The sequence below is a fragment of the Euleptes europaea genome, chromosome 9 (genome assembly GCF_029931775.1).
Source record: "Euleptes europaea isolate rEulEur1 chromosome 9, rEulEur1.hap1, whole genome shotgun sequence".
NCBI classification, from domain to species: domain Eukaryota; kingdom Metazoa; phylum Chordata; class Lepidosauria; order Squamata; family Sphaerodactylidae; genus Euleptes; species Euleptes europaea.
The window spans coordinates 34,884,227-34,900,287 of record NC_079320.1 but is presented as its reverse complement, the minus strand read 5'-3'; the positions used below and the strand labels follow the sequence as shown (position 1 = coordinate 34,900,287).

The following is a 16,061-nucleotide window of genomic DNA, read 5'->3' as shown; positions in this document are numbered from 1 at the left end:
ATGGTTGTTAGCTGGGATTACATTAGGAGTGGAAAAAGAAAATATGCTGTAGGCTCCATCTGTGAAGAGTGAAATGTGTGTGTGTGAAGTGCTGTCAAGTCGCAGCCGACTTACGGCGACCCCTTTTTGGGGTTTTCATGGCAAGAGACTAACAGAGGTGGTTTGCCAGTGCCTTCCTCTGCACAGCAACCCTGCTATTCCTTGGTGGTCTCCCATCCAAATACTAACCAGGGCTGACCCTGCTTAGCTTCTGCGATCTGGCTAGCCTGGGCCATCCAGGTCAAGGCGAAGAGTGAAATGCACTGAGTTTAGTCTGTAGAGATGTAATTAACAGAATACTGACAGCAATCATATGCAGAGTTACTCAGATCTACACCCATTGATTTCAGTACTGCATAAGATTGCACTGTGTGTGTGTGTGTGTGAGTGAAGTGCCGTCAAGTCGTTTCCGACTCATGGTGACCCTATGAATCAGTGTCCTCCAAAGTGTCCTATCCTTAACAGCCTTGCTCAGATCTTGCAAATTGAGGGTCGTGGCTTCCTTCATAGAGTCAATCCATCTCTTGTTGGGTCTTCCTCTTTTCCTGCTGCCTTCAACTTTTCCTAGCATGATTGTCTTTTCCAGTGCACTATATATTGCACTATATATGTTTAAATATTTGGACTTTTGGGGCAGGAGGTCTTTTATAGTTTAGGCTTCTCTGAATAGTCATACCAAGAACTGACAGAACAGTGTTAAGATTTTTGTTGTCTTCTAGTGTTTTTATTTAGTAAACAAATTTTATTTAGTAAACAAAGGGATGTTGTTTAATTATCTCAAGGTCTTTTCAATCAGTGGTTCTTGAGTGTACCCTTGAACACTAAAATCTAATAGTTGAGTGTTCCATTGGTACCCAAATGAGTTGTGGAAATCATCAGTGTTTATTTCAGTGTTGTAAAATAAAAGGAGGATTGGAGCTTTGAAATATACACGAGAAAGCTTTCCCTACAGCTTTTAATGGAACATATGGAAATGCTTGTTATAGAAAAAAGTAGACTGTTTTGCACTACATGCTAAAAACAGAATGTTTCCAAGTCCTGAAGAGAATTAAAGTTAATGTAATATTAAAGTAATGTAAATATTTAATAATGTAAATTAATATAATATTTGAAAGTATATTTATTTGATTTCTGTAGATTTTGTACTGCTGGTGGAAAGGAATCTCTCAGTTGGAAACCTGGTAGCTAAAATTATCAAATGGCAACAGAACCTTCGAGAGATCAAAGTAAGTTACACATTAACTGACATTAAAATCCATTCTGTTTTGTGTGTTTGAGTGGATTATGCTATTTTGATAAGCTTAGTCAATATTTTTATTGTATAAAAAGGCCCTTCAGTGGCAGAAAGGAATGCTTTGAAAAGCTTTATTAATTGTTCCAGGTTGTCAGACTAGACAACTTAAATTTAAAAGCTCTTAAAGAGTTCAGGTGTTAAACTGCAGAATGTAATTATAAGCCTGCAATGTAGTAAAATCTGCTTCCCAAGAAGATAAATAAAAAGTGATCAATGGAGTACCAGTTAAAAAAAAAAAAAAACCAGATCCAAATCAAATGAATAACATCTCATGAAGCAAGAATGAGGTATTGAGAATGTAGTCATAGGCAATATAGTAGACACGGTGCAGTCCTAAAAAGAGTTACACCTTTCTGAGTCCACTGAAGTCAATAGACTGAAAAGGATGTTATTCTGCCTAGGATGGCACAGAGAAAAGTACCTGCGTGTCGGAAAGCTTTTTGACAAGAATTCTCTATCAAAGACTTTTTGGAAAGGAATATCCATACATGTCAGGATAGCAATTTAATCTGAAAGAATTGAACAATGTGATCTAGATCATTTGTTGGATTTTAAATAATGTGTTGGTTAAATAAATGCATTATTCGAAATGCCGGGCTGCAGCTATCTACCAGAAGAAATCATTTCTGACTTTCATAATTTGTCTGTTTCAAATTATGAGATTTTTGTGTTTCAGATCAGAACCCAAATGCAATGCTCAGACAGTATCAAACAGAGAATTTTCCAAGAACTGCTGCTGTACAGGTAAGAAGGACCATTTGTATTTGGGAATGTGCAAGGGGCACTGTCCGCAGAGGTAACCTAATGTACTAAGGCCCTGTCAATTGGAAAGTTCCAAAAGCAAAATCTGTATAGTGACTTTTATGGGGAATAACAAAAAATAACACAGTGTGGTGAGCATCACAAAACAATGTACAGGCTTTCCAGTTAAGGGAAATGTGATATGAGTTTAAAATTATGCATGGGATGGGAAAAGAGGGTAGCAGAACTTGTTTCCCTTGTCTAATAGTACAAGATAAAGGTGCACTCAATTAAGTTAATGGGAAGTAGATTCAGGACAAACCAAAGAAAGTACTTTGTTCAAAGAGCGATTTGGCTGTGGAATTCTTCGCCAAAAGAGGTAATGATGGCTGCTAGTTTAGCTGGCATTAAAGGGGAATTTGACAGGGACATGGAAGTTACATTCATCAGTGGCTGTTAGTCATGACTACTAAATGGAATGAACGTGGGAATTCCTTTTAGAATTATCCTCTGAATATTGTTTTATTTAAAACATTTCTGTCCTGCTTTATGTCCTAAAATTCATGCCAGTGGGATTATAATCTGGGAGATCCAGGTTCGAATCCCCACTCTGCCATGGAAGCTCACTAGGTAATCTTGGTCTAGTCACACACTCATCCTAAACTACTTTAAAGGCTTGTATCACCATTGGGGAGAAAGGTGTGGTATAAATGAAGTAAATAAATAAACTGATGGAGATATTTTACTCTGTTCTGATTTCTGATGATAATTTACCATGTGTATAATCCTAGCTTCGTGCATAATTTAGGAAGCATTTTTTCTGCTGTAAAAGAATTAATGCATTAGTGAATTAAAAAAAGATCTCAAGGTGAATTGAAACAACATCTTTTTGTGTAAAAACAGAGTATGAATACTTATGTTTAAGGGATTTAATCTTGGTCCATATGGAATAGGTTGGGAAAATATTTAGATATTATTACATTAAATGTCAAAGGTGAAGATTGTTTAGTTTGACAGCATATGTGCATTAAAGCAAACTTGCTCTGTTTTAGAAAAAAACCTTTGGAGCTGATCATTCAATGGAGTCCTGGCTGACAGACCAAAGGTAAAGAGGTTTACATAGCATTCTAATTCAATTTCAGTTAAATAGGAAGCATTATGATGAATGTGGTTTAACTGTTTTTTTTTTTTTTTTTCAAACAGCAACTTTTTAGATTTCATTTTTATGCTTGGAAACTATTTTATTATATTTCATCTCGATTCTAACCATATATATCTGAAGCAAGTTTCTATGTACGGTATGCGATATATGTAATTACACTCTTAAAAACAATACTGTCTCATGACTTTTAGAAGAACTCAGTTCTCTATCAATGTTATGATGAAGTCCAGTGGAATGTTCTTCTAAGCAAACCTATTTAGAATCAGGTTTTAACATTTGAACTGAACTGGCAAGCAGAAAAAGGTTTATCTGTGTAATCTTCAATATCAATAAATCTAATTCTCAATGTGGCCCTTTGTGTAGATACCCCAAACTGGAGATTAGGACCATGATCAGACCAGACAGATCTTTCTACAAACCTGAGAAAAACTCCAGGTTTGCAGAAAAATCTAAAATCTAAGGGGGCTACAAAAAACTGAGGGGCTACAAACAACACCAAAATAACAGAAGCAGTGCCTATAGTTTTTAAGAAACAAATGCCCTCTGTGGCTATTTCTAGGCAACTGCATCAGTATTGTCAAGGTTCAAGCCTTGGTTTAAATCAGTAAAAGGTAGGGGGAGGGGGCACGGCCCTGGTATTCCTTGGAGGTCTCCCATCCAAATACTTGCCAGGGTTGACCCTGCTTAGCCTGGGCTACCTAGGTCAGGGGGATGTAAATATTGTACTCTTATTAATATACTCCAGTTTTGTGTGAAAATTACTGCAAGAAAAATTAATGTTGAAATATTGTGCTATTGGTTCAGTTGATATAACTGATAACTTTATTTTACATTTTTTTTAGCATATTATCCCCTCTGCTTATTGAATATGATAAACATTTAGAAGAAATGAGTGAACAACTGCGTTTCTGTCAGGTATGAATTCTGCATAGAAATAGTAAATGGGAAAGACATTGAAAACGAACCATTTAGGATCTTGCTGAATCAAAGTGTGTTAAGTGTTAAACATAAGAAACCTTGTATTCCTGCTACTGAATTATAAATTGTCCTCTTTTTATTGATAGTGAAGTATCTGAGTGGTTTTGGTTATCTCTTGCATCTTACTGTATGTGATCTGAGCTCTTAGACCCTATTAAAATGCTTACTTGTCCTGTATGACTCCCCTTTAGGGACAGATGGGCGAAATGAGATTAAAACTTGGACAAGTCACCAGGGAAAATGAAAGGTAGATTCACTTATCACTACATGTTCCAATCGTGTTCTATGATCTAAAGTAAAACAATTATTTTTTTGGGTGGCATTTGATAAAATCTCACCTTAGTTCAGATATTCCATTGCATAAAAGTAGTTTAACCGTTTTAACGTTGGTTTTTAAGTTCAAATAACATGTGTACATATTTTAACTTCTGCTTGCCAAGAAAAGAAGGTGGCATCAGTTTGAATTGGGTAGAATTAGGTACAGAACTGTATGGATCTGGGTTCTGGAACATAACTGAATTTATTCGAGCATACTTAGCTGCCCAATCCTAAGCCCTCCACCATCAGAACATCACTGGTGTCAACATGGCTAGTTGGTATCCTGTGGCAGTTGGAACTGTATGCCAAAAAGGTCCTAACCCCAAGGACATGAATGCAGCAACTGAGCTGGACACTACAGTGACTTCGCTGACACCTATCAATCACGGAGCAGCACACTGATCGTTCCCCCATGTCAGTTATGGAAGCAGCCAGCATGCCTCTATGATATCACCCTGCCTACACACAGAACGGAACGAGGGAAGGAACAAAAGCAGGGGAAACAAGAATCCCAACAAGGAGGAAGTTGCTAAGGCACAGTACGGCCAGCAAACAAGCTGATCAGTATTAAGCCAGAAGGAAGAGGCAGAGCTAGAACTCACACCTGCCATACTTTAGAATGATCATTCCCCTAAGTGCATGGCCAGATGGGAAACAGGAAAACCACACATCTTGGGGCATTTGCAATTCTCTGTTGACCCTGTTGAAATCATCCATCTGTCCAAAGACAGAACAGACTGACAAAAAAAGCATCAGAGCAGTTAGATACACAGCTGGTTAAATTGTAGATGCAACAGATGGCTAGCACTGCTTTGTGAGTGGGGTCCACCCTTACCTCTATTTCTCTTGGAGGGCTGCTTGGAAGGAGCTAGAAAAAAGGGCAGTAACGATTAATGTTCTGTAGGAGCAATAAATAGCAAATGGACTTAAGTAATAAAGTAGGTCGTGGTTGTGTAGGAGGAGAGATGTTTGCAGGCATCAAGGGGATTCCCCCTTCCTTGCTTACCTGTGTTGGGTGCATTGCTGTTGTATTCCCAAGTAGAGAGGCTGAGGATCTGGATTAGAGTTTGTGGCTTGAGATAAAATAATTGTAAGGTTTTGAGCTGCTTGTGAACAGGTGCCCCCTTTTTGTGAACGTGCCCTTTCCCTAAGTCCCCCTGTGCATGTTGCGTGTGTGTGTGTGTTTATGTAGTGCTAAGGAAACTTGTGATTGGCTGTAGACATAACTGGGCATCCTAAACTGGGCACTGGTTGTGTAGGTATGTGAGGGGGGCAGGATTTGTTTGTCATACCAGTTAAATTCAGCGGGAATGCTTGTATTTATGCTCTGGGGTTTTTTTTGCCGGTGTAATGCTATGACAATGCCAGGGGAAGAACAGGGGCTGAGGGAATTTAGGTTGCTGACTTAGCTCTGTTCCTCCCCAAGCAGGTTTTTTGATACCCATTTGTGGTCCCTAAACCAGTTTAGTTACACTGGTACTTAATGTACGCTGACGTAATGACAGCAGGGTGTTTGTTACTGGTATAGCTCTGCATTATCCTAGCATAAAGATTTAGAAGTTCAAGGGTGGTGTTAGGATTGTGCCTTTATTCTTCTCTTGTCATCACCTTTCCCCCCTACATCCTTCATTCCCAAATGTGTTTTTAGAACTATTAGTGCTTTTCTAGGTAGTCAGAAAGCATTAAAACTGCCCATATCCTTTTCACCTCTAAAACCGTAATTTAGAAATGTATAAAGTGCTTGAAATACATACTGTTTTAATATTTATTATATTGTTCGGACACGTTTGCTACCTTTTTTCTATCAGAATGGGGTACATGAATGCCAGTAGGATTATTTACACATTTATTGCCTTTGTATTCTTTCTGGAGTCAGCTTGTAATGCTGTTAAAATGAAAGAACTCAACAATGCACACAGAAAGCAATGCAAAACTAAATCAAACTACAACTATTAAAAACAGCATCAAGCATATAAAACATAGGCATAAAAGCAGTAGCATGGTTTAAAAACCAGTCATCATACGAATACATTTACCAAGAGCAGAAATGGTTGCTTCAAGCTGAATAGATAAGAGGATAGTCCAGCAGCATTCTTTTCTCCTGAAGAAGTCTGCCTCTCCATAGCTTTTGTCCTCCCTTGGCTATCGACGGGAGATCCTGCTTCCAAAACCCCACAGCATGTGAGTGTAGTAAAAGGAGAGAAGAGGAATTAACTTCCGAAAGAGCAGAACAAAAAAATTGGCACTGTGGTACCACTGTATTCCCTCAGCATTTCCTTGACAACACTGAATCTTCCACTGTTGTCTTGAAAAGGCAAAATTGGTCCAGTGTCTATGGCTGTGGGCCGTATTTTCTCAGACCATATGTATGAGACCCATGTGCTGACTTAGTGCTCTCTGCAGATATTTCCCCAGAAACAGTTAGTTACTGCTTGGGTTGCTTTCAGCTTGTTTCTTTTTTTAAAAAAATAGTTTTTATTGGGTTTTTAGGAATACAAAATAAAATAAGGGGAAGGAGGGGGAGGGAAAATAATAGGCATAGATTTCTGTGACAAGCCACAACATCTGTTACTTAGCGCACTAACACATTGCGTTTCTAGTCAATCAATATTCATAGCAACCTCAACAATTCACATCAATCTCTATTATTAATCTCCATATCCTTCATTATCTTCTGTATAAAATTTTATAATACAATAATCTATAATCAAGCTACATAATACTGCATTCTATCTGTTATCAGCTATTTAATATCTTTACTTATACAGTTTTAATATTTGACCCCTTCAATAAAATCTCTATTTAGCATGAACTACATTACTATATTAGCTACAAATTGTCTCCCTATCCAAGTTTATCGTAGAAAGTTTGCCACTTGTTCCAAAAGTCTTCCAGCGGTCGTTTCTTAATTAAGCAAGTTAGTTTAGACATTGTGGCGAAGTCCATCAGTTTCTTCATCCATTCTCTCTTAGTCGGTGCTCTTGGATTTTTCCAGTATGAGGCATATAGAAGTCTCACTGCTGTTGTAGCATATTGGAAAAGTTCTCTTTGGGTTGAGTTCACTTGTGGGGGAATAATCCCTAATAGCATGAATTTGGGATTTAAGTCAAAGTCAATTTTAAAAATATCTTCAATAGCTTTCAGCTTGTTTCTTTGACACACAGCTAGAAGTTTCTACATTCTTCAGAAAGCTCCACGTAGGCATGTGAATTACTTCTGTTCAATCCCTGGCATCTCCAGTTAAAGGGACTAGACAAGTAGGTGATGTGAAAGACCTCTACCTGAGACCCTGGAGAGCCACCGCCCGTCTGAGTAGACAATACTGACCATGATAAACCAAGGGTCTGATTCAGTATAAGGCAGCTTCATGTGTTCGTGTGTTCAGTAATGTAAATCATTATAAAACTTGAAAAGTGTTTTGTTTGCAGCTGATGTTCAGTTGACAGATACGAATGACTGTTAAAAGCAATTGATTATTCACCTGCTTGCAGGTTGCATGAAGAACTAAAAGAGCTCGTTGAAAAGCAGTTAGAGGCTTTGCCATCTGGTTCTCCTTCAAAAGATGTTACTTTTATGGATGAAAACTTAGTAGGAAACCTTCAAGAACAGTTGCAGCTTGCAAATAAAGTGAGTTAAACCATGTATGCTTCCTTATTTCTTTGACAGTCTCCTTTGAATGCCAGATTGCACTAGTTTTAAAGACTGTGTCTGGGAGACCATCCTTTTTTTCCAGAAGTCTTCTGCATAGTTACTTTAAAAAAAAAATTGTTAAACTTGCTTTTAATTCCAGGACTTACAAACTAATGTTGGGTCTGTGTACTTCAGTACACCTCCCAACTAATCATTCTTAGGACTTCATTCTCTTGGAGATACAACAATAAACTCTGAGTTCCCGTTGGGTGGCAGCAAAGGAGGGCAGAATTCTAATAATTAAAAAAATAGAAGCAGTTGATGCAAATGCATAGAAATGTAAACAGTATTAGAAGTTTCTTATTAATAATATATTCCTACTGCTTAAATATGATGCCTAATACATGCATAGTAAGCAATTACGTGTCATTTTTGTAGGAAGCAGAGTGATTGTTCTACAAAACCAATCTATATTCTATAAATATGGAGGTTGGTGCTATCCACTTTCTAAATAACAGCCCAATTAGTTACAAAATGGCAGTAAAGTTGCTTTTTTGGATACTCACCTGGTTTTTAATTTTTACAGGAAAAGGAGCAGGCGTTAGAACTTTGGCACACAGCGTCACAGGAATTGGAGCGACTTCAGCAGATGTTCCATAAACAAATGACAGAAGCCCAAATCCATATTGCTGAAAGCCAGAAACAAAAAGTAATGTTGTTTCTATTGATCTTTGTCTTTCAGTACAACATCTTTATTAAACTTCCATTGAAATTTGTAAGGCATCTGATAAATTTTGAAAGCCAGATGTTAGAATGGCATATGTCTATTATTCTTTTAGAGCGTTGGATTTCGGTCCGTCTCTGGATAGTCAGATGATCCCACTGTTGACTAACTCAGTTTTTGAAGTATCTAAAAAATTCCAAGCACTGTTGGTTCTGGTGAAATTGCCAGCCATGAAGTTGCAGAATTATGTTGGCTATGACTTACCCCCACCCCACTCTTTGAATAATACCCCCCCTCATAATACTAGAACAGGGGGTCATCTGCTGAAGCTGAAGAGGGAGAGATTCAAAACACATAAAAGGAAGTATTTATTCACACAACACATAGCTAAATCGTGGAACTCTCTGCCCCAATATGTGGTGATGGCTGCCAACTTGGAAGGCTTTAAGAGGGGAGTGGATATGTTCATGGATGAGAGGGCTATTCATGGCTACTAGTAAAAATGGATAGTAGTCATGATACTTACCTATTCTCTCCAGGATCAGAGGAGCATGCCGACTATATTAGGTGCTTTGGAACACAGGCAGGGTAATGCTGCTGCAGTTGTCTTGTTTGTGGGCTTCCTAGAGGCACCAGGTTGGCCTCTGTATGAACAGACTGCTGGACTTGATGGGCCTTTGTCTGATCCAGCATGGCCTTTCTTATGTTCTTCTGTTCTTATAAATAGTTTTTCATGCAAACCTACATGCCTACATACTGAACAGTAGGGGATGGAATAATAGTACAGTGCCTACAGAGACCCACTGGCTGGCACAGAACTTGCTTCCACTGCAGATACAAGGCCAGTCTAGTGCCAGGCAGGTGTGGAGGAAGCACCCCATGCTGTGTTGCCTCCTGAAGTTCAGGCACCTGTCCCAGAGGCCCCTGCAGCCTTGCCTCAACCCAAATTATAGCTACGCTGGAAGAAGCAGAGATTTACTCTTGCATTCCTTTTAGCCCCAGCAGCGGTAGTGTGACTAACAGACATGTGTCAGTTCTTTTCACTGCCATCTCCAACCACCCTATCAAGAAATAGGATTCACACCAGTGGCCCCTTCAATATTGTTGGGGCCTTTGAGATAATTCCTCATTTCCTTATAGGAAATGCATCGTGAATTCCTGCATCGTGAATGGAGAAGAACTCCAACTCTTTATTATGCTGGTCCTATTAGAATTAAGTTGCTCTCCACTGGTCTCAGGTACACTGGAGAGAAGAGAGCCATGATGGAGGGACACCCCCCTCCAGTGCTCAGAACCCATAAAAACGCATAGCACCTCTGTATGAAATATACTATAATTGTATCTTGTTTGCTTTCTCTGAAATATCCGGCTGATGGTTGCAGAAAAAACTCTGGACTAGCCTGAGAGCATTGATGTTTCCTCTATAATAATCATACTTATAATATTAAGCTTGAACATTTATGTTGGTGATAAATCCTTTAGATTTTAATTACCTGCTGTGCATCTTCTTTTGTAGGGTCAACTGACAAGCTTTCAGCAACTAACAAAGCAACTGCATTTAGCCAATGAAAAAACAGAGTCAGTAAGTGAAAAATTCTGAACATTATATGATTTTTTTAGCTTAGTCTAGAAGATACAGTCAGGATCTGACAATATTCTTCTGCATGGGAAATAACACCTTAATTGTCATACATCATTTTATCATCTAACTATAGCAGGGGTGGGGAACCTTTTTTCCGCCAAGGGCTATTTGGATATTTATAACATCATTCGTGGGCCATACAACATTATCAACTTAAAAATTAGCCGACCAAGCTCCAAGCAGGCAGCTGCCCCAGATGACCCCCCCTAGCGTGGACAAGCAGGCAGGCATCCAACTAGTGGCGCACTTGCCCACCTGGTGCCACAGGATGGTCTGTTGCACCAGCTGGACGGAGCCGTCCAGCCGCATGCCGGAGTTGCTCCTGCTCCGCATGGACGGGGCCAGATTCTACAGCCGGCTCCTGCTACCTCTGCCTGCAGGGATGAAATGAGGACACATAGGCTAAGAACTGCCTCCTTTAACCCCTCCATTGTCGCCACTCCTGCCCCCAGCCCTCTTGTAGTACAGAGGGAATACGTTTCTCCATTGCCTGGGTGGGAAAGGGTTAACACAGTTTCTTGGGCGGTCCTTGCAGCTCCATAGCTAACTACTGTTCTGCAAGCGGGAAAAAAGGTTCCTTTTCTCCGCAAAACAAACTAACATCTGCCTTGAATAGAGGCTGTTCCTGTCTGTGGGAAAGGGTGGATCACCAGTCTTAGATCCTTCTGAGCTAGAGATCTGCCAGGGCCCACAAAGGACCAGACCAAATGATTTCCCAGGCCTTTAACGGCCCCTGGGCCTGACGTTCCCCACCCCTGCTCGATAGTATTGGTTTACAATTTTCTGTTCTTCTACTTCTCCTTTTCCCTGCTGTGGCATGTCTGTTAGAGGGTAACAGATCAATGATGATCTGGGCTTTATGGGATGGACTTCATAAAATAATTAGTGTAATGAGAACAGTGAGCTTGAGTGGAGCTCTTCAAAGTGATTGAGGACAAGGCTGTTCATATTAAGCCAAAGCATGGAGGGACTTGTTTATATTGGATATGGAAGCAATGGGAAGCGAACGATAAAGTGGAGGGGGGGTAAAAATGATGCAAACAGATGATTTTGGAGATAAATAAGAGACTTAAAATGAGAAATATTGAAAAGGGAAGGAGGTTATTGCCATAACTAAGCTGGCAAATGGTGAAGGCCTGAGCATAGGTTTTGGAAGAGTCAACAGTCAAAACAGAGCTGGTTTTAAAATGTTACGTTCCTCCTTCGAAAGTCTCAGATGTGTGCTTGTTAGTTAAAAACTAACATCTGGTGTTTGGTTTGGAGTCGAAGAATATGCTTGCTGCAATATAAAATTACTTGATTTTGACATATTTTCATATAGGGTGAGTATGGAAAAAAAGAATTTAAAAAAGCTTTTCTCTTATAGATTAATCAACTGTTTCTAAAGACTGTAAAGGAGCAGAATGTAGAACTGGAACAGCAGCGTAAGCAACTGAGGTATAAGTGAGACTTCTAAAACTTTGCATTTTGTAGTATCTGGTCACTCCTACCTTCATTAAACTAGTATTATTTACATGCCAGGAATTGTGTACCAATGATGGCTGTTAGTTAATCTGGAGATAATTGTTCTGACCTTGGCATTAAGCTGCACATGATGATTAGAACTCCCAGGATAGTTTAAATGGCAGTTGTGGGTAGCCCTGATATAGATTAGGAGAAGGGAGTGTTTAATCCTTTTTTTCCTGTTTTTCTCATATTGAAAATGTTCCCCCAGTTGCCCTTAGCCTTGGTTAATAAAGAAGGCAGGTGCCACATTTTTCTTCTGCTTTCTGTCTTACAACAGACCTAGATGTTTCCATCTGTGCTGGGTAAAGCTCAGATTAGCATTTATATTTTTATGTGGGAATTGGGCATTTTTTGCTTCTGTATCTCAGTGGCCTCGTGAATCTTGAAATTTATTTTGTACCCAGCACCAAATAATCCAGGGATCCCCAACCTTTTTGAAGCTGTGGGCACCTGTGGAATTCTGATATGGGAGGGTGGGCATAACCACAGAATGGCTGCCACAAAAAGGTGGAGCCAACCACAAAATGTCAGGAAGTGAGATAATGTATAACTGACAGTAACACATGTTTTGGGCAAAAGCTCTGCTTAACAGGATGCCTTTTAAAATGAACATACTATTTAAAAATATTATCTTGCGTACAGACAGCTTACTTTCATCCCTGCAGTGAAGATCCTTGTCATCTGCACAGCCAATCAGAAGCTCTGCCACATAAAAGCCTCACCAGGCCCAGCCCATTTTCTAAAAACACTTGGTGGGCATCAGGAAAGATGTTGGGTGCCATGGTGCTCAAGGATGCATACGCACAGCTTATCTTCAGTCACACAGTGAAGATCCCTGTACCATGGTGGCAGCTGCTGCTAAAAGCAATTTTTTTTAAATCTGCTTAGACCAGAGATCCCCAGTCTTTTGAGCCTGCAGGCACATTTGGAATTCTAACACGGCATGGTGAGTGCAGTAACAAAACGGCTGCCGCAGGAGGCAGTGCCAGACACAAAATGATTGCCACAGCTTAACTTCAGCAACACAGGGCAGATCCTTGTGCTATGGTGGCAGCTGCTGCGAAAGCAACATTAAAAAAAAAATCTGCACAGCCAATCAAATCTCCAATGGTCAGAAGTCTTGTTGGGCAGAAGCCTTACCTGACCCCACCTTCCTAAAAAACACTTGGTGGCTGCCAGAAGTGGTGTCAGTGGGGCCCACAGGCATCACATTGGGGACCCCTGGCTTAGACAATCAACATCTCCAGTCTCCATTCAGAAGCCCAACTGAGCAAAAGTCACACCTGGTCTCACCTACCTTCTAAGAATACCTGGGTGGGTGCCAGGAATGGTATCAGTGAGCACCATGTTGACCACAGGTGTCATGTTGGGGATCCTGATGGAATTTTGCAGCATTTTCTGGTCTCTTATTTTAAGAAAGTTACAAATGATAGTCTTTTCGGTCATATTCTGAACCCCCCTGCCATTTTTTTTGTTGTACTGAATGCCCATCCTGATGAAGATTTCAGGGAACTTGAAAGGTTGTGTGCTGTTTTAATTTTGCCTAATAGAAAGATATTCTACTGTGGATTTCTGTATTTTTTCCCCAATGGATCAAAACTTCTACCTACATTGTATCAGTCATGAGAATTTATTGCGGTAAAGTCCAGTGCCACTGAAGGTACTTTGCCAGCATATCTCTTTCTCGTGTCCCTGTCTGAGAATGTCATAGGGATCCTCTAGGGTACAATCTATAAGGACACTCCAAGGAAATTTTCTTAACATTTTTTTAATGTGGTAGAGAATGTGAGTTGTGGAAAGGAGAGGAAGGTTGAAAGTCAAGAACAGAAGAGCAGCAGGGCTTGAAGTATAAGCCGGAGGACTGAGTGAATGAAGAGCCAAGGAATGCAACTTTTGTTGGGGAAAGGTCACAGATCTTGTGTAGAAGGGAGTAACAGAGGACAGAAAAGCTTCACTAAAAACAGCAGTGAAATTAGAGAGGATAACTTTCAGCATCTGGTTTCCAGTAATTCAGGACTAGACAGTAAATAGGATGCCATAAATCTTCTCCTTTCAAATAAGAAGAGTGTTTGGTATTCTAACAGAAGGGAGCCTTTGTTTCAGTTTCATGTTGTAAAGCAGTTAAAATCCGAACAAGTGGAGGCATCATGCGCCTGTAATGTATATCAAATGAGGGAGTCTTGAAATAGTTTTGATTCAGTATTCCTGAGTCCCCTCCGAATGTACCTTCAGTTGGTGACCCTATGCTTATTTTTGTACAGATTGATCAAATACACTAGAACATGCTTATTCACATACCAGCTTCCTCAAAGTCTTCAACTGTATTTTCAGTCTTGTATGTTAAAGGAACTTTGCTTTTGTAAAAAATGAGAAAGATTCCAATTGTTATTTTATGAGCATTGGTTGGATTTTTTTTCCAGATCCCTCTTGGAAAGCAGCTATGTGTGATCTGAAATTTACTATGTCAAAACTATTTTTGAATATTGAAAATCACTCTTCTGTGCTTTTAGGAAGCATTAAACTGTCTACTGTTATGTTAGGAAATAAAGCACACAAAATATTAATCCTTCATTATTCTAGAATGTTCCTAATTGCCCAAAAAAATGCACCTTGAAAGGTATGGAATATAATAATGTGGGTTCACATAGATTATGTCTTAATTGAAAACCACCAAAAGATACATAAATATACACATGTGTATATTTTAATATGAGGGCTAAGGTTGCCAGGTCCCTCTTTGTGGGAGATTTGTGGGTGGAGCTTAAGGAGGGTGGAGTTTGGATAGGGGAGGGACTTCAGTGCCATGGACTCTAGTTACCAAAGAGGCCATTTTCTCCAGGTGGAGATCAGTTGTAATAGCAGGAAATCTCCAGCTAGAACCTGGAGGTTGGCAACCCTAACAAGAGTGGAAGGCCTCTTTACCACCCATGTTCATGTGTGTGCCTGTGGATTGATGTGGGAATTTTCCCTGTTTTACTTGGTTCTTTGGACTTCTCGGCCTGCCACTTACCCAAAGCACTTGCCAGAGAAGGTGAGAGTGAGACATAGAGCATTCACCAGAAAACTCTTACATACTACACAAACATACTACATCCCCTTAAAACTCTTTCACACTACGTCAAACGAAACTCTTTCATACTCAGGAAACTCACACACTCTACCCTCTTACATTCTACCCTCTTGCACCCTACACTAGGGCTGTTGATTCGGCCCGAACTGAAAATCAACCGAATTTTCCTCGATTCGGCGCTTTTCTGTTCGGACGGATCCGAACTCCAAAATGGGAGAAATCCGGGAGGCCGAACTCTTCATGTTCGGCGAGTTCGGCGAATAAATTTGGCGAATTTGGTGGTTCGGCGGAGACGCATGCGCAGGAGCTGATCCGCCTGTTGGCAATCTGCTTTCTCCCACGGCCAATGGTAGCCCAGCAGATTCTTCTCATGGCCAATCAGAGCATTGATTTGAAGTTTTGAACTGGCCAAGAGAAAGTTTAAAATGCCCACCCATCCCTCCCTTCCCCACTGTCTTCCATTTTGGTGGTGAGAGATCCAGCGATTCCAGCCAGCAGAATTGGTGCGGTTGAGAGATCCACCCGAGTTCATCAGTTGGAACTGGTTTGAGGGTGTTTTGTGGTGTTTGTGTTGTGCGGGTGGTTGCTTTGCTTGGGGTTCCACGGTCCGGCCTAGCCTCCCCCCCCCCAGGTTGGCTTGAGAAGGGCGAGCGGTCTCCGTGCGGAGGTGCGAGGAGGACCCTCTCGTCGCCGGGGCTCCCGCGTTCCCATCCCACCCCCCACCCCCCGGTGCTTGGGTGCCACTTGAGTTCATCCAGCGCTTTTGGCTTTTGGTTGTCTTGTGGTCTTTGAGTTGTGCGGGTGGTTGCTTTGCTTGGGGTTCCACGGTCCGGCCTAGCCTCCCACCCCCCCAGGTTGGCTTGAGAAGGGCGAGCGGTCTCCGTGCGGAGGTGCGAGGAGGACCCTCTCGCCGCCGGGGCTCCCGCATTCCCATCCCCCATCCCCCGGTGCTTGGGT

At 40.7% G+C, this 16,061-nt stretch overlaps 1 protein-coding gene across 1 annotated transcript in view; it reads left to right on the top strand.

Annotated features, from left to right (window-relative positions):
* Positions 1 to 1,216: 1,216 nt before the first annotated feature.
* Positions 1,217 to 16,061, top strand: part of SCLT1 (sodium channel and clathrin linker 1) — a 44,210-nt gene continuing 29,365 nt past the window's right edge. Inside the window, exons 1-9 of the mRNA XM_056855347.1 lie at positions 1,217 to 1,265; positions 2,010 to 2,077; positions 3,127 to 3,179; positions 4,079 to 4,151; positions 4,406 to 4,461; positions 8,024 to 8,159; positions 8,749 to 8,871; positions 10,403 to 10,468; positions 11,895 to 11,965. Of these exons, the coding sequence (XP_056711325.1) occupies positions 1,238 to 1,265; positions 2,010 to 2,077; positions 3,127 to 3,179; positions 4,079 to 4,151; positions 4,406 to 4,461; positions 8,024 to 8,159; positions 8,749 to 8,871; positions 10,403 to 10,468; positions 11,895 to 11,965 (674 nt within the window). The 5' untranslated portion in view covers positions 1,217 to 1,237. The remainder of the gene's footprint in view (positions 1,266 to 2,009; positions 2,078 to 3,126; positions 3,180 to 4,078; positions 4,152 to 4,405; positions 4,462 to 8,023; positions 8,160 to 8,748; positions 8,872 to 10,402; positions 10,469 to 11,894; positions 11,966 to 16,061) is intronic.